The sequence below is a fragment of the Haemaphysalis longicornis genome, unplaced genomic scaffold, assembly GCF_048455015.1.
Source record: "Haemaphysalis longicornis isolate Haplotype H1 unplaced genomic scaffold, Haemaphysalis longicornis Haplotype H1 scaffold_5, whole genome shotgun sequence".
Classification (NCBI taxonomy): domain Eukaryota; kingdom Metazoa; phylum Arthropoda; class Arachnida; order Ixodida; family Ixodidae; genus Haemaphysalis; species Haemaphysalis longicornis.
Genome location: NW_027526385.1, coordinates 150439505 through 150467441, shown reverse-complemented (window position 1 = coordinate 150467441; position 27937 = coordinate 150439505). Strand labels below are relative to the sequence as shown.

General features: G+C 47.8%; 1 protein-coding gene across 1 annotated transcript in view; it reads right to left on the bottom strand.

Annotated features, from left to right (window-relative positions):
• LOC144139447 (uncharacterized) overlaps positions 1-27937 on the bottom strand; it is a 55892-nt gene that overhangs the window by 7063 nt on the left and 20892 nt on the right. Inside the window, exons 8-10 of the mRNA XM_077671785.1 lie at positions 22045-22116; positions 17196-17273; positions 809-868 (exon numbers count right to left, since the gene is read on the bottom strand). Of these exons, the coding sequence (XP_077527911.1) occupies positions 809-868; positions 17196-17273; positions 22045-22116 (210 nt within the window). The remainder of the gene's footprint in view (positions 1-808; positions 869-17195; positions 17274-22044; positions 22117-27937) is intronic.

Genomic DNA, 27937 nt, shown 5'->3' with positions numbered 1-27937 from the left:
GTACAAGAAATAAAGAATGACCGATATGAATAGATTCACACAAAGGTGTGTTCGCACCAGAAAAAATAAAATCTTCCCGATGAACAGGTACAAACGGGAATCTGGGACCTCTGCACGTCCTGTCTCCATATCTTTGCAACTGTATGATGTGTTAGTGTCTTTGTTTTTTGTGTTCTTCTCTTTTTACTTTGTTCGCAGTCAGTTCAGCCTTAGTGCTACTTTATGCAAAATAATATTTTGATGCTTTCCTGTAGCCGCTTCAATACTTTTGTGAATATATGCATATTGTTGTGCATACGTTTGTACGGCTGTGGGGTGTCCTCTAAATGAGTTGGTTCACCCTTTATTCGGTCTTTGAGAAAATCACATTCTGGTATATATAGGTGCCTCTATTCTTTGGTGCCTCTTGTCGAAGCAATTACTGTTCCTGTTCTTGAAAAAAAAAAGCTTGTAGCACCCCCCCCCCCCGATAATTTTAAGAAGGCATCACTTGTATCCAACGTCATTCAATGTGTCTACTACGGAGGCCGTTAAGGTAGGAAAATGCATATAATGTATACAAAACGGTTCCAGGTTCAACTTTTCTGAAACATTAGTGTTCATGCATTAGGATCTATTTAAATTGAGCTCAGCTTTTATAATTCATGCCAGTATTAATTTAGCACGCGAAAAACGTATCAGAACCTTATCAGAGTTTTGTGACCATTTGCAAGTCATGTAACTCCGCGGTAACATCATGTGATGACGGTCCCTTGCTCTTTAATTAAAACATACCTGCTGACAATTGTAACCTAAATTTATGACTCACCAGTGCACTCTTCACATCGTTGAGTCTCCTTTCAAACTCATCGGTTGCTCTGGATAACTCCTTTAGAGGGAAAACATCACAAAAAATATTCAGAAAAGCCATCGGTATGTACTCAGACAAGAAAGAGGGAAAAAACAAAACAGAAATGCTAACACGATGAACAAATACTGAAATATCATTTGAAAATTTCATATTCAACACAGGAGCCAAGAGAACGGGGAACTGGACGCGTGGGGACACCCTGCGATGCTTACCTGGTGCGCATGCTCTATCCAATGAATGGAGCCTGCGCTTTGCAGTGCGCAGACTTCAGTTGTTTTGTTAGTGTCAGCATCGGCACTTTTAATGTTGGGAGCTTACGTGCTGGGCGAAAAAATGTCCAGTCAGATATGTTGTGGTGCTGGCTGCACAAACAGCGGCAAAAACGAGCCAGGCACTTTTGAGGTTGGGTTTTCACTGATATAAACAGTTTTCCACTCAGCAAACCTATACGCTCGCCTCCGCCAGGCGCGAGTACAAATGAAAGTATTAGTATTAGTATTCATTTCGACCGGCTTCGATAACTTGCCTGAACAGTGGGTTCGCTGGATGCGGTTGCTTTGAAAAGAGAAGCGTTTAGTAAAAGTTGGAACACTGTGTGGCCGTGGAAGCTTTGTAGCAGTTCACAATTTTTTTTTGTAACCACAGACTTTTTGCGTTCTGTTTCGCAGGATTGACGGCACGAGATTGCGGGCACGTAATCTGCACTTCCGCGTATTTGGTGTTCGTTTTGCTACAACCCGAATTTTTACACATGCACGCCTGTGCGAAGTAAAAGGCGGCACCGATATACAGTCAAAACTGTAAAAACTCAAGAGAGTTTGTTAAGCTTTGAAGCATTTTTTGAGATGTACTTCAATACAAGCCGTATGCTACCTCGTGAAATCTGATAATCGCAAAATAGTGTAATTTATAAAGCGCTCAAAAAAACAAGTCACCGAATGAGGATTTTTATATCCACATTTGAGAACAACTGTCGTTTATAAGAAAATATAATACGAATACATAAATATTTTAAACAAACTAAAGAACTCACAAAGCTTGAGCTAATCTCGCGCTTCCCGTATTTGTCTTAAAACAAACAAAAATTTATATGAAGAACTGAGAATGAACTGACTAAGTTACACAGGTGTATTCTAAATCCGGGCTCTCAGTGGTTACCCGAACATAGAAAATTTACGTGTTCATTCTCGCCAAGCCAACTCAAGGTTTCTGAAACGTAGAAGGGGTGTAAGAATTGTGACGCATGAATGGAAATCGTCTAAATTTTATCATCTGATTTATGCAGAGAGCTTGACTTGGACTTCGAAATTGGAGAGCGAGTGGCTTACGTGCAGTGCAAGTGACGCAAACGCTGCTTATTTAAGTGTAGCAGGCAGAAATGTCCCGCAATCTGGCATCAGCCCTAAGATGATACACTAAAGACAGGTTTTTGGCACCCTTCTGTCTCCGCCCTCGTTTAAACACGCAGTAACTAGCAAACAATGAAATCTCATTACAGTCAAAAAGCGTTCAATTTGCACATGAACAAGTAACGTTCATGTGGTATTTATTCTGGAAGGGATCGTTGTAGCTGTTGTAAACATGTCTGTGTGAAATGAACCACGTTTCTACTATAGGTAATCTGGTTACGTAGCATCCTCCTTTGAGCACACCCTCAACCCTTTGTGGTAAATTTCCCCGCACCCCGAACCCCGAATTTGTATTTCATTCGTGCACGACGTCATGTCTCCATCAGCTGCGAATGCCAGCGCCGCAGCATACTTCAATTGGGTGTCCTTGGTGGCTTTTTCGACCATTATGCTGCAAGCTGTCCCTGAATGCGCCAAAATGCACACCAAACCATTATGACAGGACAAATTTATTTCGTGTGCTACAATCGCTGCCCGAGCGAATAAATGGGATTTCAACTTGACATTTTAGCTTGGTGCATTGAGCAACGCCTTTGTTTTGAGTTTGCTGTTAATGTTTGAATATTACATGTGGCATCTGTGTAAAGGTTGTCCTCTCTCTCCAGATTCACCAATCTGAAAAAGTGCGATCTGTATGTAGGATGATGTGCGGAACTACGCACAAGTACGGCACGCACACGGGTGGCGGTGTTTGCGGAAGCGATGATTTGGTGAACTGATTGGAAATGTTATAGGCAGACGACGTTGTTCGTTTAGCTACCCAGAGGTACACGCAACGTCTCGTAAATATTAGTGGCGAAGAAAGCACACACCCCGGGTTAACTTTTAGCACTGACAAATTGGGAATATTGGTTTTGGATAACATAAGCACCGACGCAGTGTCACTCCAGCATGACGAATCACCCACAGTCGAGAAATATATATATATATTTGAGAGTATAATATGCAAGGGAATACTACTAAAGAAGTCCGAAGGAGCAATTTAAGCATAAAAGAAAGCGAAACGCAGCTATTATGAAGCATAATGCTCTATGACGGTATAACAAATACGAAAAGAAGAGAAGGAGTTGAAAAAGAATTACGGTTCCAACCCTCACATTTGTGAATGTATTACTCAGCCTAAAATAAGACGCTCTATTATGTATTCAAATGAACCAGAGAAAGCTAGGCCGTTTGGCCTAAGCAGCAAAAGGTAAAACTACAAACGAACCCATCCGGGGAGCTATGTGGTAGGCGTCGTTTGAAATCGGAGAAGCTTAGAGCAAAATTGATTTTGAGAGGGAAATTGAGACCAATGGATCAATGTAGGCAGACCGCTGACGTTTTAAGGCCCTGCTGCATAAAATCGCGGACACGCAGTTGCTAACGAAGACTAGAAGGCTAATGATTAAAAACGGGAAGATCAGTGGAGAGTCAAAGACAGCCGAGGTAACCAAAACTTAAGCGGTGTAGAATAAAAAACGTAAATGAAAAGAAACGTTAAAGGTACAACGTCGTTAGACATGTGCACGGCCGAGAAATTGGTCGCTACAAAGGAGAATTTGTACGATAATTCCAAAGGCAGTGCTTTCCTTCTAGAGGATAGAGCAGGTTGCTTGAGAATTTGAAGCTTTGTGGGGAAATATGCACGCGATGGTGGGGTATGCGTGGTCTGCGGAAAGGGAAAAGAAGCAATTTGGCGCCTAGCGTTGGAATGTGAGTACACCCATCCAACGCTATATGAAAGAAATATTCAGCTTGCCGAAGGCGTAGGATTTAAGGGTAGCAGAGAGGGAGTAAATGTGAAGGCCGTGGATGTGACTAAAAGATTTTAATGCTTTGTGGAAGAACAGCAGAGACAAGAGTATTGCCTAGGACAGATACCACCTCTGACAGACAAAATTTAGTAAGGGCCTCCCCTGCAAGCAGCCCTAGAAATCAACCGAGGGTACGACATAGATATATTAGATTATATCGTGAGATGACACGTCATCACCCCTTTGCGAAAAGGAATGGCGCTAAGAATCAAATAATCATTGTGGTGCCATACAACAGGCACCCATTTTATTTCCTGCGGTCCTGTGAGAACGCATCCAATAAAAAGGCTACAGATTTAGGCCACCTGGGATTCCTTCTATGCAACAACAATAGTTCAGTTTATTTTGAACGTGTGCATCACTGCATCACTGCAACGCTGCGCACAGGATCAGTATTCTAATTCACGGTGTGCTGAATATTTTTAACGAAATTATACAAATGTCTGTTTTAGCGCATGAGGTGCAGGTGAGACAAATCCGGTAGCGAATACTATACAAAAAATGGCAGCACTGATAAAATTTCAGCACGTGGTTCTCGTACTTACTAACTAGAACATACAGAATTTCATTCCGGGCAGCAGATTTACTGAGAAAGAGCTTCAAACACAGGCTAAGAAAAGGTTGTTTAGGGACTTGTTGGTACAATGTGTAATTCATTTTACGTACACTGGTGCTTAAACGAGTGACAGGGACAGTGGAGCAGACAAATCATGCCTTGACGCGAAACAACCGACTAGAAACGTTTCACGTTAAAGAGAAATGGCAACAGTCCCCCATGTCAGTGGTGCAGAAGATATGATACCGCCTTGTCCTTTGCTAACAAACTGCGCTGGTAAGTTCTCCGGCCGCCGTCAATTACTCATCAGCAGCTGCTACTCAGAAGGATGTCTGCTATTTCTTAAGACGGACTGCTGCATGCATGTCAGCCTGCACTCTTCTGGGAGTAAGTATATGCATGCGTCTTTCACACCAAGCGTATTCGTAGCACTAGGCAAAATTACACACAAAGAGGTGTGCAAGGGTGAAGTGAATCAGTGACGCATGTTAAAAAAACTCGTGCTCCGCACGATTGCACAAAATAATTTGCCTTCCTTACTTATTATCCAACAGATTCCTGATACTTTGCACTCGGTAGCCAACCACCATGAAGTGTCCCCAGAAAATGGGCTCACCGCCATAATTATCTGTTCTTGCTTTCCTCACGTTGAACTCTTCCGGAGTTCTCGTCGGCCGTTCACGGGCAATAATGGGATTATGCTCGTGCTTCTGTATGTCTCCCTGGACACTGACCCACCGACGACTAAACCAATCCCTCTAAGCGGTTTGTTTGGTCTCACCGCCATGTCAACCGGCGTTACAATTAATAAGCTTAGAGATCATTTTCCAACATGGCCGCACCAAACGTTGCGCCAGCAAAGCATCAGAGTGAGAAAAGCCACAGTACTAAAATTTGTACTCCCTTGTTCAGCTCCGCACTCCCCAGATCTCGTCGTTGCCGCTCATGTCGAGTGAGAGCTCCCCACAGGCGACCAACACTGCCGCGGCGGACCGGATTTTGCGCGACGCGCCCGCACCGTCGACCCCGGTTGCCTGCAGGACCCTTTTTTCCGCGCTTCCCAAGGACAATTTTAGTGAAAACTCCCTGTTTCTTCATGGAGACCCCTCAGCGCGGCCGTATGAGGCAGAAGACTTGCTTCAGCTTTGGATAAAATAACCAACTTCAGAATGATCGAATGCCTCGTAACCTTCCAGTTCAAACATGTTTGAATGGTGCATTTTCCTGGAAGAACGAAATGAAAATACTGGCGGCGCGGACGGGGATAACCGTTAAAAGGAAGTGTTGCTGTGTCACAAACCCAAACCAACGCGAGGTCCCCGTCAAAGTCCACTGGCTTCTTCAAAATGTTCCCGACGAACTGATCGAACGACAGATTTAGCGCTTCGGCAGAGTGCAACGAGTGGTGCGTGACGGCTGGCGAAAGCCAGGGCGGTCGCACATGAACAGAACTAGCAGGGTTTGCCACATGATCCCGTCAAGCTTAACAGCACTGGAAGGTGTGTCCAACCAGGCCACAGTTCAAGGATGCCCAAGACTCATCGCGGTGGCTGGCCGGCCGGCACTACTGCGGGCACTACCGCAGGAGCCGCAGAATGGCCTGGTGGCGAGTGTGCCGCGCCTCCGGTCACGACCAGGCCCGAATGCATGATGTCACACGCGGCCAGGACCTCCGGACGGGGCATCTTGAGTATTCATGGTGACGGTGAGCAGCGACACCGCGGACCCCGAGCTCCCATACATAAGCCGTGTCCAACCGTGGCGAGGTGTTTAAAGGTGAACGGTAGAAGCCGTAAACGGTGGCCGTCGGAGCCTTGGTCAAGTTCAGGCCGATGGGCTTCTTGCCTGTCTACAAGACAGGGAGCTCCGGGACCTCTTTGACTACCAGTGTAAGGTCAAAGGAGAAAGTACCCCCGTCTCCCTGCTTTTATACTATGCTATATGGCATTTTCAAAACCCCCCTCCGAACGTGATCGGCCTCCGAAAAGGGGCCGCACCGAAGTTTCATTTCCACCTCTTTCGACAACTGTCTTTCCAACAACCGTAAACAACTATTCCCGTTTTCTTGTAATTGAGTCAACTGACACAGAAATATCTGTCGCTTCATTGTCTGTCTTCTTGGCATCGAAGTTCCTGACAAGTATAATTGGTGAGGCGTACAAAGCCAAGAAACAAAGAACTGGGCAATTGCTGGTCGAAGTCACCAAGCAGCAGCAGGCAGAAAAACTCTTGATCCAGACCCGAATCGGTGATCTTGACATCAGGGTCACGCCCCACCGCAGCTTAAACAGCACCCATGGCGTGATCTCCAATCCCGATCTACTGAACGAAACTGAAGCCGACCTGCTGGAGGGCCTTCGAGGTCAGGGCGTAACAGGGTTGGGGCGCATAAACATACGTAGAGAGGGCAAACAAATACGTACAAAGCATCTTATCTTAACGTTTGACAGGTCCAGCCTTCCAGAATACATCAATGCAGGTTTTGTTCGATGTCCGGTCCGGCCTTACATCCCTAACCTGCGGCGCTGTTTTAAGAGCCAACGGATTGGGCGTGGCACCAACTCTTGTCGCGGCCGCCTCACCTGTGCAAAATGCGGCCAACATGACCTCCTGTCCGAAAACTGCAGCACCCAGAGTTTCACCTGTGCCAACTGCCAGGGGCCCCACGCAGCGTGGTCCCGCACTTGTGAGAAATTTAAGCAGGAAACACGAATCATAAATGTAAAAGTCACTGAGAAAATCACCTTTCCAGAGGCGAGAAAAAGGTTCGCCTCTTTCCCTCTGGGGAGGTACGCCGTCGCAGCTCGCCGGGGGGCGGAGCGGCGTCTGGTTTTGACGGGAACCCAGTACCGTGAGTCGGACCTGGTCCCGCCCCCACCCCCCCTGGGTTGCCTCAGGCAGCCCAACCCGCCACCACGCCGCTTGCTGAGGCAGCAGCGGTTGTGGTGCCAACCTCTTCCGTCGGGACCTGTGCGCTCCCGTCCCTGCCTCCCCGTCCTCCAGTGCGTTGGAGGGTGCCGAGGGGATGGACACCACGTGCCCCGCACCGGCTCCCACCACCACCGCACCACCCGTGCCACTTCTGGTGCCCCCGACACCCGCGGCGGTGGCGGCTCAAACGAAGGGCCCCCGAAGGGGGGCCAAGTCCGGGGGGCCCGGTTGGACGGGCACACCCAGGACATCGGACGACGAGATGGACGTCGTGCCGTTCTTGCCTGCAATGCAGCGCGAGGAGCGGCCTCCGACGTCCAAGCCTACAGAAAGGCCCAAAAAGCCCAATCCAAGAGTCACAGCCCCGAAAGACGACACATAAACATACACTCCAGTAGCTCTCACTATATATAATGGGAAGTGAAAACATAATACAATGGAACTGTAGAGGCCTTCTTAAAAATCTTGACGTAGTGTACGAGATACTGCACTACAATCAGCCAAGTGTCCTTTGCCTACAAGAAACACATTTAAATTCCAAACATACAAATTTTTTGAATAGTTACCTGGTATTTAGGAATGACAGGGATGGTGGTGGTACATCTTCCCAGGGTGTGGCCATCATTGCCCGAAAGTCCTTGGCGTGTCACACCATCCAGTTACAGACCGTACTTGAGGCTGTTGCCATTCGTACCATAATTTTCAATGGGCTAATAACACTATCCTCCGTTCACATACCTCCTGATTTCCAGCTCTCGAGTTCGAATTTCGAGGGCCTTGTAGATCAGCTACCCACACCTTTCATTGTCTTAGGCGACCTCAACGCACATCTCTCTCTCTGGGGCTCTGCCCGCTCGGATGCCCGCGGTCGCCTTATCGAAAAATATCTAACATCTTCGGGAGCATGCCGATTCAATAAAAACAAGCCTACGTACCATAATATAGGACACAGCACTTATTCACACCTCGACTTGGCTATTGGCGCTGCAGTACTCTTTCCATCTCTTGAATGGGATGTTGGCACTAACCCATATGGTAGTGATCACTTCCCAACCACATTAACATACATAAGTAAAGGCCCGAACAGTCCAGCTTCCCATAACAGGTTCAATGAAGCTAGAGAGAACTGGAGTACATTTACAGAAACATCCAAACTACACCACACATCCAGAACACACCTACACAATGTAGAAGCAGCCCAACTCCTCACGGCGCACATCCTCGCCGCCGCCAAAAGTTCCATTCCCCAGGCCTCTGGTGCTCCACACAACCCAAGGAGGCCCTGGTGGAATGAGGACTGTAGGCGTGCGCGAGAGGCCCAGAACAAGGCGTGGCGTATCCTTCGCCGGTACCCCACATCAGATAATCTCATTTCTTTTAAACGGGCCAAGGCTTTTGGGAGGCGAGTGCGCCGTGAGGCGAAAAGGGAGAGTTGGCGCACCTTCCTCATTTCCATCAATTCATACACAGACACACACAAAATCTGGACACGTATACGAAAGCTAAAAAGACAACAGACACAGAGCCTGCCCTGGGTTAGTACAACAGGGGACACACTGGAAGACCAGGCTAACACACTTGCACAACACTTTGAACACGTGTCCAGTTCAGCACTCTACACAAACACTTTCATGAAACACAAAACATCTGCAGAAAAAAAACTTCTACATGACAAAGAGAAATCAAAAACTCCTTACAACTCTGAATTCACTCTGTATGAGTTGAGGGCTGCCCTTAGAACGTGCAAACCTTCAGCTCCAGGCGCAGATAAGATTACATACACCATGATACAGCACCTACACCCAGACACTCTTGAAACACTCTTACACCTATACAATAAAATATGGCTTTCGGGGCACATTCCACGCTCTTGGAGGGAGGCTATAGTAGTGGCTTTCCTAAAGGAAGGAAAGGACTCTTCCTCTCCTGCCACTTATCGTCCCATTGCCCTGACAAGCTGCCTGCGTAAGCCCTTCGAGAAGATGATAACCAGTAGACTCATGTACTTAGAGTACAACAGTCTGCTCGAGAGCTGCCAGGCAAGAGTCCGGGTGGAGCGATCTCCCAACGATCAACTCGTTACGTTAGAGTCATATATTAAGATGCTTTCCTCCACAAGCAGTACTGTATAATAGTATTCTTTGATCTTGAAAAGGCGTACGCCACTGCTTGGCGGTACGGCATCCTCAGCAATTTGAAGTCCTTTGGTATGTCGGGTAACATGTTGAACACGCTTGCCAGTTACTTGCCTGAAAGAACGTTTCGCGTGCGAGTTGGAACTGCACTGTCTAGGGTTCATGTGCAGGAAAACGGTGTGCTGCAAGGTGGAGTTCTGAGTTGCACTTTGTTTATTGTAAAAATGAATTATCTTCGGAAGGCGCTGCAACCATCGAGTTCCTGCTCACTCTATGTAGACGACCTACAAGTATTCTTTAAGTTTTGTAACTTGTCTATCTGCGAGCACCAAGTCCAGCTTGGTGTTAACAAGCTAGCTGGCTGGGCTGATAGCAACGGTTTTAAATTTAATCCAGGGAAGTGCACTTGTGTCCTTTTATTCAAGAGGCGTGGCATTAGGCCGGATCCAGACATTCAATTCCACGGTGTCTCTATCCCGGTCAAAAAGGAACACAAGTTTTTAGGTATAATCTTTGAGGAAACCCTCACATTTATACCCCACATAAAACAACTAAAACATAAATGCTTAAAAACACTGACTATCCTGAAGGTTTTCTTGCACATTTCTTTTGGTGCTGACAAACAACTTCTTTTACGTGTTTTTAACAGCCTAACAGGTTCACGATTGGACTATGGTAGCGTTGTGTATGGGTCAGCCACTAAAACATCCCTCAGAATGCAGGACCCAGTGCTTCATCTTGGGCTCCGCCTGGCGTGTGGCGCCTTCCGGACTAGTCCCGTTGAAAGCCTCTATGTAGAGTGCAACAAATAGAACCTACAACGTCAGCGAGCATACACAGATCTCCTTTATGCTTTTAAAATTTCATCCATGCTTCACCATTCTTTTAAATGAGTTCTTTATGATACTTCCATGACTCAACTCCTTTTAAATCGGCCATCGTCCTCCGCACCCTTTTCTTACAGAGTTAGAGAGGAAGCGTCAGAGCTTTCTGTCTCCTTTTTAGACACCATCCCATCTTCTGTAACAGATTTTATAGCACCATGGCATCTCCGCCCTGTATCATGCGACACATCTTTTACACATATAGATAAAAACCGAGCTCCCACATGTGCAATTCTGCAGCACTTCTTGCATTTGCAGCAGAAGTATCAATGTTCTAAATGTTATACGGACGCCTCTAGAACTGCCAGCTCTGTGTCCTGCGCTGCGCATGGACCCGGCCTGAATGCCACAAAAACGCTGAATAGTTAAACTAGTATCTTTACGGCAGAGGCGTATGGTGTACTTCTTGTTGTTAATCATATACTTCAAAGTCACATCCCACAATCCATTATATATACAGATTCCCTCAGTGTTGTGCGGGCATTGTCGTCAACAAAGTCTTCCAAAAACCCATGTTGTCAATCTGATAGTAAAGGGTATTATGTCTGTGTATGTCCACACATTTGAACTGGTCCTCTGCTGGGTCCCTGGCCACTGTGGTATAGCCGGCAACGAAGCAGCGGATCGAATGGCCGCTGCTGCTACACTCTCAAATACAGTGGACGCAACCTCATTACCCTACACCGACGTAAAACCAGACATCAGACAACGGCTTCGCGAAAGATGGCAAACACACTGTAGTGAACAAACAGACAAGTTACACTTAATAAAACCTCACTCGGGACCATACACCACCGACACACGCAATAGATACACTGAAGTCGCCTTGGCTAGATTACGGATAAGGCACACACATGCAACGCACTCGCACCTTCTCACTGGATCTCCAAGACGTCTGTGCAGCAGGTGCGGAGAGGCCCTATCCGTGATCCACATCCTCATACAATGAAAAGCACTCGACATTACACGACGCAAACACTTCCCACAAGTACACACACGACATATTCCACCACACCCGTCATACTTCTTAGGAGACGATGCCATGTTTTTTTGTTCAGCGCACCTTTAAGTTCCTATCAGAAGTTCACTTTTTACAACTCATCTCATACCACCCATAGTTTTACCCCTGGTCCTATACACCAGCCACGTTATTTATCTTTTAACCACTCTTGTTCTTCACCCTGGCCATTTACACCAGCCGTGCTCATAGTTTTTAACCAATTTTATTTCGTGTTCTTTCCTCATCAAATAACTTTGTGTTAGGCGCTCTTTTCCCATGTCGGCCTTGCGCCAATAAAATCAAACCATCATCATCAACACGCGGCCAGGACAAAGCATCGAGCGCGCGGGCGGCCTTAGCTGAAGAAATTTATGGACACGGACGACATGGCGGCGGCCATGATGAACACTACGTATATGGAGGAAACCACTTCAGCTGAAAGGTAATCTAACCCAGCAAGCCCGCCGGGACCTCTTTCTCCTTCACCCCCACCTCCCGCAGTAGAGGACAGAACAGCAAAGACAAGGTGGAGCAGACAGCCCGTGAACAGCTACTGGAACAACCGCTGGAAGACACCTCTCCAAACGTGGACCCGACGGCACAGCTAACAACCCCTCTCTCGGAGAGTCCCGCAACAAAGGACCTCCCTCAAGCCTCCAAAGAGCCTGAAAGGGCCATCGAGACGAGCCAGAAGGCCCGCGGCAGGGCAGCGATCAACGTTGGACAAGGAGAAAGCGGGCCAAAGAACACCGATGGGCCCAGCTCAACGCAGCCGAGGCGAGCGCCTTCCTCACAATGAGCCTCTCCCAACGAAGACTAACCAAAACAAAAAACTGCACCGCTCATTTGGCAATGCTAGTGCAGAGGAATCAAAAACAAACTCGAAGAGCTTCACCTCCACATCGACAACCTCGGCCCAAAACCTTCCTTCTTTGCCCGTGAGGAAATTAACGACATACCCCGGTTGTCTGGATAGAGTAGTACACAGACCCCACGGAAAAGTATACAGCGCTCTTAGTCCGCAGCAATACTGCTGAGACACAACACGTCCCTCCCCAACGCGGTTGTGAACACGTCGTCATCGAAATCCACAAGCTACGTATAGGCAACAAGCAAAACATTTCTGCCTTCGATGCCTACTGCCGCACATAAAAAAGGATCCCGATTTCGAGAACACCTTCTATGACAGCCTACAAGCGACGATGATGAGGCCGTTACTATTCTTAGGAGATTTTAACGCAGCCCTTACACCATGGGATACCGCTACCAATCAAAGAGAGGCAAAACATTCAAACAATAAAACATAGCGGTGCTGAGCATGAGGACCCTGGTTCGATTCCCGGCAATGGCCGCCGCATTTTTGATGCAGGCGAAAAGCAAAAACGTCCGTGTGCACACAATTTGGGCGCACTTGAAAGATCCCCAGGTGGTAAAAAGTAATCCTGAGCCCTCCACTATGGCGCACCTCATCGCCGGCGTTGTGTCGGCGCGTTAAACACTACAATGAATCAATCAAATCAAAATTTACACCATCTTCCCGCGAGGCGAACCATGGGTAGATGCGATGCATCGTGGGGTTTCCGTTGCGTTTCCGTTAGGTTGTCTCCATTTAGCGTGTCAATCTGTTGTTGTTTCCATTATATTACGTACGGTTGCGCCGACCATCGTGATAGCAGGCCTGTTAGTCTCCATTCAAATCATCGGTGGTCATCGGATGTCATCGGAGTGGCGGAACGACTGAGCGGAGCGGCGCAGTTACCGCGTTTATGTCTACTGCGCGTTAACGGTGAGGGGAATGAGAGATAGCAGAGCATGCGCATGTGTTAGATATTTAACCGAGCGCTAACGCGCGCTGACTCACAGCTGGCACGGCGACGGGAGCAAGCGCGAACGCGCAGATGGCGCTGCGGTGAGTGCGGCGTTAGCGCGCAGCAGGCGCGGCGAGGAGAATGACGGAGGGATGCGGACTACGGACTACGGAAGACGCCGGAGGGACACGGCGAGTTAAAGAGATGCGTCGCATCTAATAAAACACGGCAAGCAATCACCAATGAACCAGGCACCCCCACCCGCACGGGCACGAGCACGTCCAGGGACACCACCCCGCACTTCTTGCTAAAAGGACACCTGGACGTGACATGGCATAACATCGCCACAAACCTCGGATGTGATCTCGACATCATCAGCCTAACAATAAGTGGGCCAAACTTCGCAGAACAGGTGGAACAAGCCTTATAATAGACTGGGGCGCTCTACTGACAACGAGACTCCCGATCGAACGTCTGAAACGCCGCCGCGGTTATCAAGACTGTGCCAAGGAGAACCTCGAGTTGGTCGACAAATATACCCAAACGATAGCCACCCCTGTCCAAACCCGGTACGTTAACACTAAACGCGCGCTTATATGGGGCGCGCGACACGCTGTGACAAACGATGGAAGAGACAAAGACACCATAATAAGTTAGGCAGACGCATCCACAACCTCATCATACATTAAAACGGATAAGTGGACTAGTTGGTACCTGTCTATCTTGAAGGTGGAAGCGCTCAAACAACAGGGACGAAAGTACAAAAAACAGTAGAAAGTTGCTCCATGTCGTCTCTGTTTTTTCTACTTTAGTACCTGTTGTGTGAGTGATTTCAACTTCACGTTGCTCAACATACAGGCAATAGGATACGCGTCCTAACTCCTCAGGGAGAACCGGGTGAAGCTCTGCAACGGCCTACGAGGAACCCTATCAACTAGAAAAACACGAAAGCACCTGCGGCGTATCATACATGGTCTATCCACTAAATGGCAAAATCGTAAGCAACCGCAACTTCATGCGCACGCTAAACAACTACATGGGGGCCAGTTGCCAACTAATCCATGACCACAAAAACAAGTATCTACAAACAGAAAAGAGCCCCACGCCTTTACTCGACTACGAGGAAACGACTAGCCAAGACCTTGGAGTCCCGTTTTCAGACCAAAAGCTCATTGCGGCAATTGACGAATCCAACCAAGGCAGCACACCTGGCAGAGACACCATCACCTACCGGTTACTGAACAACCTCAGCGATAAGAGCCGTCGAGACCTCTAAGACCATATCAACAATGCCTGGGAACAAGGGTTACTACCCAAAGAGTTGAAATAAGGCGACGTTCGGTTAATACCCAAACCGGGAAATACACCACGCACGGACAACATGCAAACTATATCACTCACCATCTTCGGGGAAAACGTCGTAGAAGGAATGGTTATCAGACGCCTTCAACGACACCTGGAGGACACTAGACTGATGCCGATAACCATGTACGGTTTCAGCGAAGGTCTCAGCACCCATAATGTCCTCGTACAAATGCACGAGCTTGTAATCAAGAAAGCAGAAAACCAAATACCAAGAGCCATGCTGGCACTCAATCTAGAAGGGGCTTTTGACAACGTCACTCATGCGAGCACACTTCGCCACCTCAACAATAGGGGATGCGGCGAGAAAATCTTCAAATACACCAACGACCTTCTCAGCAGCCGAACAACAATGATCAAGATCAGAGAAGAAACGTCCAAGCCGATCGATCTAGGCGACAGGGACACCCCGCGAGGGTCCCTCCTTTCACCTATGCTCTTTAGCCAGGCCCTCCTCACACCTCCGGCCATGCTCGACATTATAGAAGGAATAGACCACGCTGTCTACGCAGATGACATAATTATATGGACCTACAGGGCGGGATCCGAGGGATGAATGAAAGAGCCCTCCAACACGCAGGCAACACGGTCCAAGAATACGCACAATCATGCAGCCGCAGCTGCTCTCCCTACAAATCTGAACTCCTCTTTAAAACACCGAGAAGAAGAGAGAGCCAAAGACCTTTCGTAACCCTCACCGTCGACAGCACTGACACGAAACCTGTAAATCAAGTGCGTATCCTAGGCATACGCATCCAAGAAAACTGTGAGGTAGGTGCCGTGATCACTTAAGTCAAAACGACATCGGTTCAGATCATCCACATGATTCGGCGAGTAACCAATCGCCGAAGACAACTCAAGGAGAATGGCGCACTTCGGCTGGTTGAAGTCTATGTAATATCCCGCATAGTATACTGAGCCCCTCACCTACAGCTGCTTATTGCATCGAGCAACTCATTGCAATAATAAAAAAGCTACCAAACTAAACTGGCCCTGGGCATCCGCGTCTCTTCCTCCAACGAAACTCTCCTGGGCATGGCCAAGCCCAACACCACCCGTGAACCAAGGCTCATCTCTCCAGCCAATGAATCAGACTCATCCATACCGCAGCGGGACGAGCCGTTCAAGCAAAAATAGGATGGTAGGTAGCTCACTACCAAGAGAAATGATCTTCGAAGGTAAACAATTCCCCCAAAATGTGAACCCTGATCGCATCAAAAGTCACCGAAAATCCAGAGTGAACGCCCTGGTCTATCTCTTGGACAAAAGAACAGAATCCTCTACACAGATGCCTCACTGCCGATGGGATCTACATCGACAACGATAGCCGTTACGACAATTGACAAGCCCATCTGCTGCGCATCCCTCATGGCACCCTCCTACAAAGAGGTAGAGGAGGGGGCCAAAGCGATAGCCCTAACCCAGTACCAACACCATCATCATGGCCTTCCACAGATCATAGAGCAGCTACAGGAAATGGTGCGTGTCTGTCACATCGACCCACAATCGCTACAAGACAGACCCTCCCTATCCCATAACCTAGCTCATATCGGTCCGAGCGCACTCCGAAGCAGAGGGCAATGAATTGGCCCATCAATATGCCCGCGACGCTGCCCTACGGGCACAGGAGACTGCACAACAACACATAAGTAGCTACCGCGAAATACACAGACACTACAGGAAGGGTAGGGCACGTTTCCCCCCCTTTTTCAGTGCCTCACTTGACAAGAACAATACACCTATCGGCAAATTCAAGGCAGGCCCTTTCCACACCCTCTACCTCTAAATTAAATTTACCCCACACGATCTGACAATAAATGCCCTTTCTGCGAACGACTCGGCATGCTCCACTACGTAATTGGAGAGTGCGACTTCTCCCACACCGTCCCCACCTCTCCCCCCGAGCAGCAACGCCTTACTTCAGTGATGGAAGACTTTGCTGCTCAACCCCGCCCGGGGGGACCATACCGTACTGTATGACCACGGTCCTGGAGGCCCTAATAGCGGATGGAGCCCGTGAAGAAGGCCCCACTCCATGTGGCCCCTAACGGCGCCAGCATTTTAGCTCAATAAACTCCATTCGCTCTCTCTCTAGCGACGAGGTTGTGAGCATAAATTAATCTTCCAATTCGGCATCTTTTACGTTTTACTGTACGCTCTGCCAACAAGGTACAGACGCCCAATCGAACATTTGCCGACACCATAAACTGAAAACCAATGCAATCCACTCTAACGGCACTTAAACGTGCTAAGAGCAAAGCAGTCAGCTTTTTCTTAATGGCCCATTATTGTAACAGGAAAAACAAGAGAGAATAGTAACTAGGAACTGCGTAACAAAGTATCGCCCGAAAATTGCTTTCCAGAGCCGTAAAGCTTTATTTACCTCAAGTGAACCAGAAAAATTAGAGATGACCTAGAGTTAGGCTGTGCAAGCTCAAATCACCAAAGTAAATTTCACGCTTACGTCCTCCAGTGCTTTAATACGTGCGTGGAATTCGGTATGGTTACTAAGGGCTTTATTTGTCTTGTTTTCCAATTGCGTCTGGAAAAGAGAAAAGAAGTGTGGCCATAAAAGTCAAGAAAAACTTTTTCCGAAATGCGCCAAATCTACAAACCCAAACTAAGTCAGGTAATACCGTCGCGACAAGAAAAATTCGGCAATTTTCCCCTAGCAAAGAGGTTGCAACGAAGTAGGTCAGATAACGCGCGACAAAAATATACACAGATACCATTTTTATATAGTAAAGGAGCCAGGCCCTGCTGTGTCGTGACTCAAAATTAGCCAAGTCCATTGATCCAATAAAAAGCTTCTTTTTAGCGTGACTGTTCGAACAGTTTTGTGAGTGCTTTCATCAGTTTTGTATTTGCTTTTCGCAGCTGGCTTATTGGAGATTCCCACGGCACGTGCGTTATCGGGGAAATACATGTCCTCCAACGTACTCGAATGAATGAATGAAACAAATCTTTATTAAAAACAACAGGTGCAGTTGTTAGGGCACCCGCCCGGTGGAGGCTATCCTTTGTCCGGGATCCCCTGGCTGCGGCTGGCTGCGCGGGCCCTTTGCACCAGGTCAAGCTGGAACGAGGGTCCTTGCTGGTCAACCGCGCCGTCCACTGTTGTATAGAGGGGTTGGGGATTGGGTGCAGGTCCGGTGTCTTTTGGCACTCCCACACCTAATGGTATTGGGTACCGGGCGCTGGGCAGTAGTGGCAGGTGGCTGGATAGTCTGTCGGATAAATGGCAGGAAGAAGGGTACGGTGTGGATACGTGTTAGTTTGACGCCGCCTGAACGCTGTTGCTTCATCCCTTGTGAGTTGGTGGTGTGGAATGGGGAAACTTTGCCGTTTGTGTCGGTAGTCCGCCAAGATATCTTTGTAGCGCAAGAGAGGTTGCAGATTAGGTGAAGGAGGTGGTGACTGCCCCGTAAGAAAAACGGCCCGGTGTATGTAATCGCGGGCAGCGGCACGAGAAAGTGACCGAAAGAAGTGAAGGAAATGAAGCAGAGATATGATACAATCATGTCATCCTGTGTTCCGCCCTACGGTGCAAATATGGTAATTATGGTTTTTCTGTACTCCCATGTGTACCCTTTTAGTAATTAATAAAAGAGCCGCCGCTTACAAGCTCTCGCCACCCTTTCTCGGTACGGTCTCTGTTCAGACGGAGTCTCTGCCTGAAAGTCGCAGTGTCCTCGGCCCTTTAGACGGTGGTGAGGAATCCATGGGTCCTGTGAGGTCTTCAGTTAGTTTGACGACTGCTCTACGGACGTCTTGGTGAGAGCTAAGCATCGGGGACTGCCATTGCTCCTTGGTGTCTTGTAATGCGTTTATCGGATTTGGGTTTTTCTGGTTTACCGGAATTTATAAAAACCTTGTGTGGGAGTGTTGCGGCTGCTGTGCCACACCACTTGCACGGAACTTTGCATGTATACGGGAAGTTTCGTGGGCACAGTGCGGGGTGTGGGAAGGTGGTAGATTGTACCCTGCGCCCCGCGACCTTTTGCTTAGTGTACGTTAAGACTGCCTTCTGTTAAAGGAGCCATGAAGACAAAATACAAGTTGGGTTTATTAGAAAGACTGCTTAGTCCCGATAACAGTGATGCCAATGCCATCGCAATCTTCGAACAAATAACGGCGATATTAAAGAAAACGTGTGAAGCAGTCGCGACCCCCTAGACAATTTACCGCAACTTTTCTATGACGTCACGGAACCTTGTTTGTGCGATTGGCGGCCGCGTAACTGACCTGTCGCGACGACACATGACTGGACGTCTGTAATGGGGCCTCTAGCTCCATTTGACCGCATCACTTGAATTCTAACGTGCAGTTAACGCACTGAAAATTATATTTTATGGTTGGCCCGTATGACGTCATTCTTGCTCATAACACGTCACTGAGGCGCAAAATTTGAAATTTTTAAATACTTCTGGCTTTTTTTTCGTTAAAGGGACACTGAAGTGATTTTGTCAAGCTCCCGTTTTTGCTTGCATTGCGTAGACTGGCTCAAATTAGCGCACTTTTAATCGTTTATCCGGTTGACAAATGGGTAATTATTTTACACAGCGCGAAAGAAGAAAAACTACTATGCGTGGTTTGCGGCGGCCGCACCAACTAAAGCTGTGACGTTGGGAGGAGGGAGCACCGTGATTGGACGATGCCCAAGGTTAGCAATCAAACAAGTTTCGGTTTCGGTTCTGTAAAACACAACCGATGGCGTTGTTGGATGGGCATTCTCAATATCTCAGTAATCATCGTACCGCGCTTCTGCCATGTTGTCGGCTGTAAAATGCGTAAGATAAGCCTCCCAGGTCGGGTTGGAATCGTAGCATTCACTAGCCGAGGCCTACGCAGTGCATGAACGCCCTCCGCGTCCCCGCAAACGCTCAAATGCCATGTGCTTTTCCCCCATATTTGGAGCTTGCCACACTCATGCCTGTATCGTAAAAAGCGTGTTCGCACCAGGAGAGGGTCTGTTGATTCTGGCCTGTGCCCACTGCCCGCAAGCAGTCGGTGCTTATGGCAATAGCACGCCAACGACAACTCGCTAGCGCGCCAATGCCAGCCTGCGCGCGTTCTGTGAACTAGTTCGTGGAGCAATCAACGTTGCGGCCCAAAAAAAGGTGAACTCAGTATAGAAAACATCGGCGGAAAACGAAGAAGTTAACTTATAAAAAAAAGCACGGACCCGCACGGATTTGAACTCGCGACTTGCAAAACGCTTGAGATGACAGACCTAGCGCTCCAGACCACTCGGCTACGGAGCGGGCTGCGCTGATCTTGGTAAGGTAAGCTATATATTGTATAACCAGTTTACACTTTTATTTAGTTTTGGCATTTCAAGCAGCCTAGGTGACTATTTGTTGTTTTGCGCTCGTGCAGTAAGCATCCCCCAAGTTTCCACAATATATCACGTCTACCAATTGCATTTCTTAGACGGAAAAGCGTTCGCAGATGCGTAGTCGTGCTGCTGACCGCTGTGTTTGTTCGCCCAGCGCAAAAAAGTGCTTCCCGCAACCTAGTTTTACGCTGTACGGAAAAAATATCAGTTGATTTTATTTCCTTAGTACCTATATTGACATCGCTGACTCTTCTCCCGCCTTCAAGAGGCCTTCTATTTTCCTACTGGCGTACCAGTCAGCGAAGCGTCGCATGTGCGCTTGTACAGCGCTTGTGTGAAGCGACCTTGACTTGGAGCTAGATACAGTGTACAAACTAAACAAGTAAAGAAAGACACATTCTTCCATTCACAAACGTGTCCTGGCTTCGTTTGCGACGACCCGTCGGCGGCCGGCGGACGAAACGCTGGGCCGACTGACTCTGTCTGAAGGCCGGGAAGCCGTGCAGTAGCGCAGCCAATTGCGAGCTCGGCTCCTCCCGACGTCACACGAAAACGCCACAGAAAATGGGCGAGCGTAAAGAGAGGAGGACAGCATTTTCGAATTCATTTTTCTACTAAATAAAATCGCGTAAACGCCCCCAGAGTGGTCGAAACATGGCCTGGGGACTCCGGACTACAATTTGCGCTAGTAATCCCGCAATATTTACATATCACTTCAGTGTCTCTTTAAAAAGCATCTTTTGTGGCTGTAATGGAGCTGAGTGAGATACTGAATCCTAGTTCTTTCAAATTAAATGAAGTTGTATTTTATCTTCATGGCTTCTTTAGGTGCACAATGCGGCTGAAAGTTTGCGTCCGCCCAATCTATAATGCTTGATAATTTATCACTATGTAGCCAGCCTGTCCCTACCCCGTCAATGACGGCACTCAATCTTCGAAGTCAGCCTGGTAGCTGAAGATTCAAGCTGCTTCGCGTGCCATCTCGTTTCACGGGATAGATGAATGCGATGGTGTCTATATCCAACAAAGGTTGGTTTGCTTGAACAATCTTGGCTTGGCTGCTGTTTTAGATATTCACCGTGGCGATCCGCACAATTTCATAGTGTGGTCTCGAAGTCGGAGGTAATGGTCATGGCGGTCGTGCCCGCAACGGGCAGAGTGATGACTACCTATTCCGTACTTTCGATATTAGCCTCCGACAGAGTGTGATGCGACCACATTACCTTCCTGGTTTACCACCACAGCTACTGCCACTGGTCCTGTGGGGTAGTCCGCCGCAACAGCGTAGCAGACTTCTGAGTTGAAACGGTGCTGCTTTTGAAGTGGCAGGGCCAGGGCCAGCCGTCACTCTTGATGGTGCTCCGCATGCATATTTTCTGTAGAGGGACCTTACTCAGGTGGTCTCGAAACTCGTCGCACCGCGAAATTTGAGAAAGAAATGATTAGCCTTCTTGTGAAGCTTTTTGAGAATTGATGTCGAGACAACGAAGAACGTGCTATTTTCGTAAGTGCCTTCAGGGGTGCCCAACCTAGCGATCTTGTGGAAGAATTCAAAGAGAGCCACTTATGCTGCCAAGACTTCCCTGCTGCTCTTGTAAAGTTCTAATGCTACTGAAGCACTGTTGCATGTATTTAATGGCTTTTTACAGCAAACCTCTTTCGCACCATTCTTGAAAGTCAATTTCTATAATGTGTTTGTAAGAATGCGGCAGCAAATAAAGTGTTTCAATTGAATACCAGCCAAATGCAAAGTAGTCATCTTAATATTTCTCAAATCCGCCACAAAAGTCTCTAATACTTCTTTCAGTAAATTTGTTCTGTGGGTACCTGGTAAAACGTATATAAAAATTTTTAACAGGGTTGTATTCAGATCAGGTAAGAAATATTCGCTTTTTTTCTCAACTGATATACAGGTTCAATGGACTCAATTCGTAAAAAAACTCTTTACACGTGATTGTACCTCTAGGAAACTCACCGTTAAGGCCTTCACGTCGTCTATGCTGTTCTTGTACTTGTCCTCTTGCTCTACCAAGCTTTTCTGAAGCATCTGAAACATCAAACTACATTCTTAGAAGAAGAAAATAGAACAACGGTTAAACAGAAAGCAAGTGGAATCAGAAAGCCAGTGTACTACCTTTACACTTGACTTTATTGATACATTCCATGAAGCGCGACAACTGCAACATAGTTGCTCCATCATTGCTAACAGTAATGTGGTATTCCCCTCTTAGACCACTGCCTTCAACCTGATACAACACTTTTTCACAGCATATGGCAGGAAACAAGCCTATGTTCAAGCACACGACCATTAAACATCTGGGGTACTGATGTTGTATATATGTTAGCAAGCTCATGTTTACGACATACGACAGTGCATCGTAATACCACCTGTAATTAAAAAAGCTATAGTAAATAGAGTCTCTCACCCTGCAGTGACAATCTGATGTTTTATTATTCAAACACGACAGCATATGCAACGAATACAAAATAAAGTTTCCTCCAGCCTAGATGTTTCAACTTCGGTTTTATTGCCGACGATATTGGCACGGACAATGCTGGCAACTCGTCAGGTAGGTGGTGAAAATATTATGGTCGACCCTTCTTTCATACGAATAGGCAAAACACATAAGCGCAATTTGCCTTCACAGGAGCATTTTAATGTTTATTGTTCGTCTGCATGAATTTCCCATATCGCCATTTATATTTCGTCGGTATGGCACCATTAGACGCATCAACATTAGACACTAGATAACACGCGCAGGAGCATTGGGAAAGTCCTATTGCAACCCCAGGCGCTTCCAAACCGTGCGAACGAATCCGAAAGGGTCGTCAGCAAACCGTCCCGTGAAGTCATAATCTGCCAGAGCGAAATGAGCATGATTTGCGGGTCACCAGCAGTCTTTTTGGATTGCTGCCGAGCGACGTCTTGCTGGCTGATCGCTTTGGCAAAAGTGCGACCACATTTGTCATGCAACTTGACGTGTACGCCAGACGCTTGCGTTCCGATGAGCTCAGTTTGTGGAACGCTGGGGCAGCGGTGTTCCGCAAGCTGAGTGACGTTCCGCATTGCCGGCAGACGGATGAAAACCGCAGCTTCCGCTGCTATACGCTGTGCTATCGAGGCGCCAACTATCTGCTTTCATTAGCGTCATGACGCAATAGTTCGCTTCATGTGTCCTAGACGGCAGCACCATTTGAATAGGGAAGTTAGAGGGAAGGACATCAGGCGCTTTCGTACAGATATCGGGGCAGGACGTCATGGGTGGTTGGCAAAGCGTTTCACACCACCCGTTGTGGCAAGACTGATCATGGGCCCGACTTCTAGCACCACCACACTAGTGAAACTTTTTCTGGTGATGTCAATTTCGTGATGGATATAACGTGGGCTAGGTTTGTGTCCCCCGGCATTCAACATTTCCGTGTTAAAAAGCTTTAATTGACGCTATCAGCCGAAGAAGGGACAATGGCTGGTGAGCTCGCCGATCACAGTACCTCAAAGTCGTCCTCTTTGATCTCAGCAGTTGCGGCATGACGAAGCTGAGAAGTTATGGAACCTGGCTTGATTAGAATCGGCGATGACTTGCGGCATTTCGGGCATTCAAGATGACAATACAATGGACGTACAGTAATGGTGGCATTACTGCCGCCCTTCAGAGACATCGACTTGAGGTCATGGCGATCGTGAATGACAGATCTGATGTTCTGTAGATGGTAGCTGCCCTGCTATCATTTGTAATTGGATCTATGCTTGATAACGTGCACTATTTCTTATTTAGGTGTTCGGGACAAAAAGTGCACTACATGAGAAGAAATTTCATAGTGATGACAATGATAATAACAACTATTTTCTCAAAACTTGGGGAAATGAGATTTTATAGTAAAAATATCGGAGGCGGCTAAATTACTTTTTAGGGGACTGAGTTAGGCTTCAGGAGTTTCTCGCTCAGACCCCAGCCGCGAATTGGAGTCCACGCCCCAGCGACCAGCATCAACACGCTGTTGTTTAAAGCCTCTTGCCGCGGTTCTTTCCCTAGCTGTGAGGTGAGGTGCGCATAAAGCAGCATCGCATCTAGCGTCCAACTAATAGTAACGTCGTGCGCCAGGTGGGAGGGAGAGAACCCCGTTGTCTCTTGGATGGCTGTGCTTTAAGCAACCATCACACAAGGCAGCACTTCATCCCACGTTCGGCGCTCTATGTCGGCTTACATGGCGATCATATTAGTGATGGTCCTATTGAGGTGCTTAGCCAGTTCATTGGAATGTGGCGCCAGCGCCCCGAAGCTGCTGCCTCTACTGGAGGCAACGCATGAGTAGGAAGCCGACGAAGAGTGGCAGCCCGACAGGACGACTAGGCTGCGTCCCAGCTGCCGGACTCAGTAAAGATGTTTGCTCTCTCTCTCTCTGGGTGGTAGGCTGTTGTCTGGTGGTCGGATATGTCACTCAAGCGTGGGGTATCCTGGCCAAATTGGTTCATTGAATAAATGGTGGATGGAAGGACGGACGGACAGACGGACGGATGGATGGATGGATGGATGGATGGATGGATGGATGGATGCATGGATGGATGGATGGATGCATGGATGGATGGATGGATGGATGGATGGATGGATGGATGGATGGATGGATGGATGGATGGATAGATGGATGGATGGATGGATGGATGGATGGATGGATGGATGGATGGATGGATGGATGGATGGATGGATGGATGGATGGATGGATGGATGGATGGATGGATGGATGGATGGACGGAATGACTAGAATAATTCAAACGTTTTACACGGTATTAACGGTAATATCACCCTTGCACATTATTGTAATGAAGGTGGTATTGTAAAGAAAACCTATACAAAGCAAAAACTGGCCGAGCGATGAACTCGCAATTCAATGCACATGAAAATTCTTAGCAATGAATAAACCTGGTTAAATGAAAAGCTATTATAGGTACATCAGTTTCGTTGTCATTTTTGGGGGATTCTTGTCATTGAAACATTATTATCTTGCAGTATATGTAAAAATTGCACTAAGGTGTAAAACCCAGATTTGAACAATATACAGAATGACGATTACGAAAAAAACAGGACGGCGTAGACAGTAAGCTGGTTCTGGACAAACAAACGGAAAAAGATAACACGGCACTATTATAGTCGATCACAACAGTTTTGTGCATGGAATGTAAGTGAACATGTTGAATGAGGTCACCTAATATTTTCACGAGACGACTATAAAGAGGTCCATGGCGCATAGCTGTGTGAATGCAGCCTTGGACGACGAAGCTTTGTGGGGCGCGCAGTCTTCGCGAAATTCCTGATAGGCGTTTGTAAATGTATCATGACATCCTGTAAATTCGTCTGTTCACCACAAACTACGATTCCCCTCATTAGTGCATTCGCCAGGTCACGGCCATGGCTCATCGTGGATTGGGCGGGCCGACGCGACCCGAGAGCCAAGGTGAGAGTCCTTCATGAGCCGAGACAGCGTGAAGCTCGGGGACAGGATGGGGATGAATTCAGTGCCCTTCATCAAAATGTTACGTGGCGGCAGCAGAAATGAGACGAACCATGGTTGATGATGAGGTGACGTACTGGCAGGACGAGACGCTCTATTTACAACCGGCCATGACACAATCCTCACAGACTACACATTGTTGTTGTTCCTGGGGGTATAGAACATACCTAATCAGGCGATCGGCCAAACAACAGAGGTTGGTGAAGGAAAAAGTATCTTATGTAATTATTGGGAACTGTATGAAGATAGTGTGACGTTCTAACTTTTTCATTCAGACGGTGTTGCCTTCTAGGAGAGGTGAAGCGAAGTAGAGTGTCATGCCGCTAATGAGCGCCGATAGTTGGCGCCTCGATATGGCCGTGTATAGCAGCGTAAGCTGCTGTATTCATTCGTCCGCCGCCTATGTAGTACGCCACTCAGCTGGTTGAACGCCGCCGCCGCGTTCCACAAGCTGAGCTCGTCGCAAGGCAAGCGTCTGGCGTACACGCCACGGAGCAGGACCAATATGTTTGCACCTTTACCAAAGCGACTCGCCAGCAGGAAGTCGCTCTCCAAGCACACCCACAAGACTGCTGCCGACCCGGAAATCATGCTCCTTTCGCTGCAGCGGACCGTGACTTCACCAATCGATTTCCTGAAAACCCGTTCGATTTCGTTCGCACGGTTTTCAAGCACCTGGGGTTTCATTCGCATTTAGGCAATGCTCCTGCACGTGTAATCAGTGTCTAAAGTTGATGCGTCTAACAGTGTAATACCGACAAAATATAAAAAGGTATGTGCGAGTTCATATCGGTGCAAAATAAATATTCAACCGCTCCTCTGAAGGCACATTTCACTTACGTGTTTTACTTATTTGTACGAATGCAGAACAAACCACAATTTTTTGCATGACCCACTGCGCGTGCCGAGGATGCTCAGTGGTCCCCGCGAGGCGCGCGTTCAGTGGGATGCGGAATTTCCGTGAAGGTTTTACGTACGTGGAGCTTGTACGCACGCAAAACTAGAGCTGCTTATTATTTTATAGACTGCTGAGAGCATGCGCCGGAGCGGTCAGCTCTGTTTAAAGAACACCGAACGAGAGCGGCTCCTCATGGCACTTTGGACGATTTAATTTTCCCTAAATGACAATGGATCACCGAGAGGGACAATTGGCGCTTGATTCTCCGGTTTCTGGGAAACACAATCCTCTGTGACTCTCGGTGATTACACGCGCATAGCGGTAAAAAGTTGTTGATTGGGAGGAGCAATTGCCGGAATACAGCACACGGCTAGATCCGTCCAATAATCAATGTTACCACCCCCATCACCAGCACCGCCACCACCATCAAAAGCGGGGCAGTCAAACGTCAGGATGATGTTTTTGGTAGGTAATAATTATCTTCCCACATGGGGATGGTGTTCACTTCCGGCAGGCCCCCATTTTTTCAGGCCTTCAAACACATGGGCTTCTGTCTAGTTTATCAGATCTCGCTGCGAGGTCACAAACTGTGAGCCGCTAAGAATGCGATGGGGTGTGACACTTATGCCCACAATAATTATGGAGGTTGAAATGAGAGGCTTGTTTTCTTACTGTTGGCGATGTACGTCGACAAGGATTTCACCGCTTTTGTTTTTTGCCTTTTTGTTATTCACCGATAATGCTCTCCAGAGGTTTTGGGATTAGGAACGCAGATTCTGAGCCAACATGGTCTTATGTTTAGATGGATTTAATATAAAAAAACAGGGCTAGTTGCAAAATTCCGGCAAATTGATGACTAAAAAGGTAGAAATGTAACTTCGGTTCGGCGCCTTCTCAGGAACATATTGTGCTCGGAGGGTGGGTAGGATTGATTATGCGGCATATGGCAAAGCAGGGAATCGTTAGTGCGGAGTCCGCTGTCTTCACCATGATGGGTAATAAGGTGTCCCTGAGCTCTCTTCCTGGTAGGTAGAGGGCAGCCAGTCCGACGCAGCTCGACTAAACTCCGAAGGCTACTGTTAGCGGCTTCTGACTGTCCCCCTGAAAACACCTTGCCACGGTAGATCAGATCTTGTGCAGAGCGAATTGAGGTCGTCGGAGCCGCAACCGACCGAAACCATGAATATTCAAGGTGCCCCGTAGCGGGAGCAGTAGCAGTTCCACCCTCTACTATAGAACGTATACCCCCCTTGTAGTCAGATAGAGGTGCAAGGTAGCTCCAGCTAGCTACTCCGCTCATGGTGACAGTTGGGGGCACCAAGGACTGTGCACGGCAATGCAGGGGCCAGTAGTGCTGCATGCAAGGCAACGGTGTAGCAAGATTCCAGCAGACGGTGTGTAAAAGACGCACAAACTTCGAATGCTGTTCGACAACTGTGGGATCGGAATATGCGCCACCTCC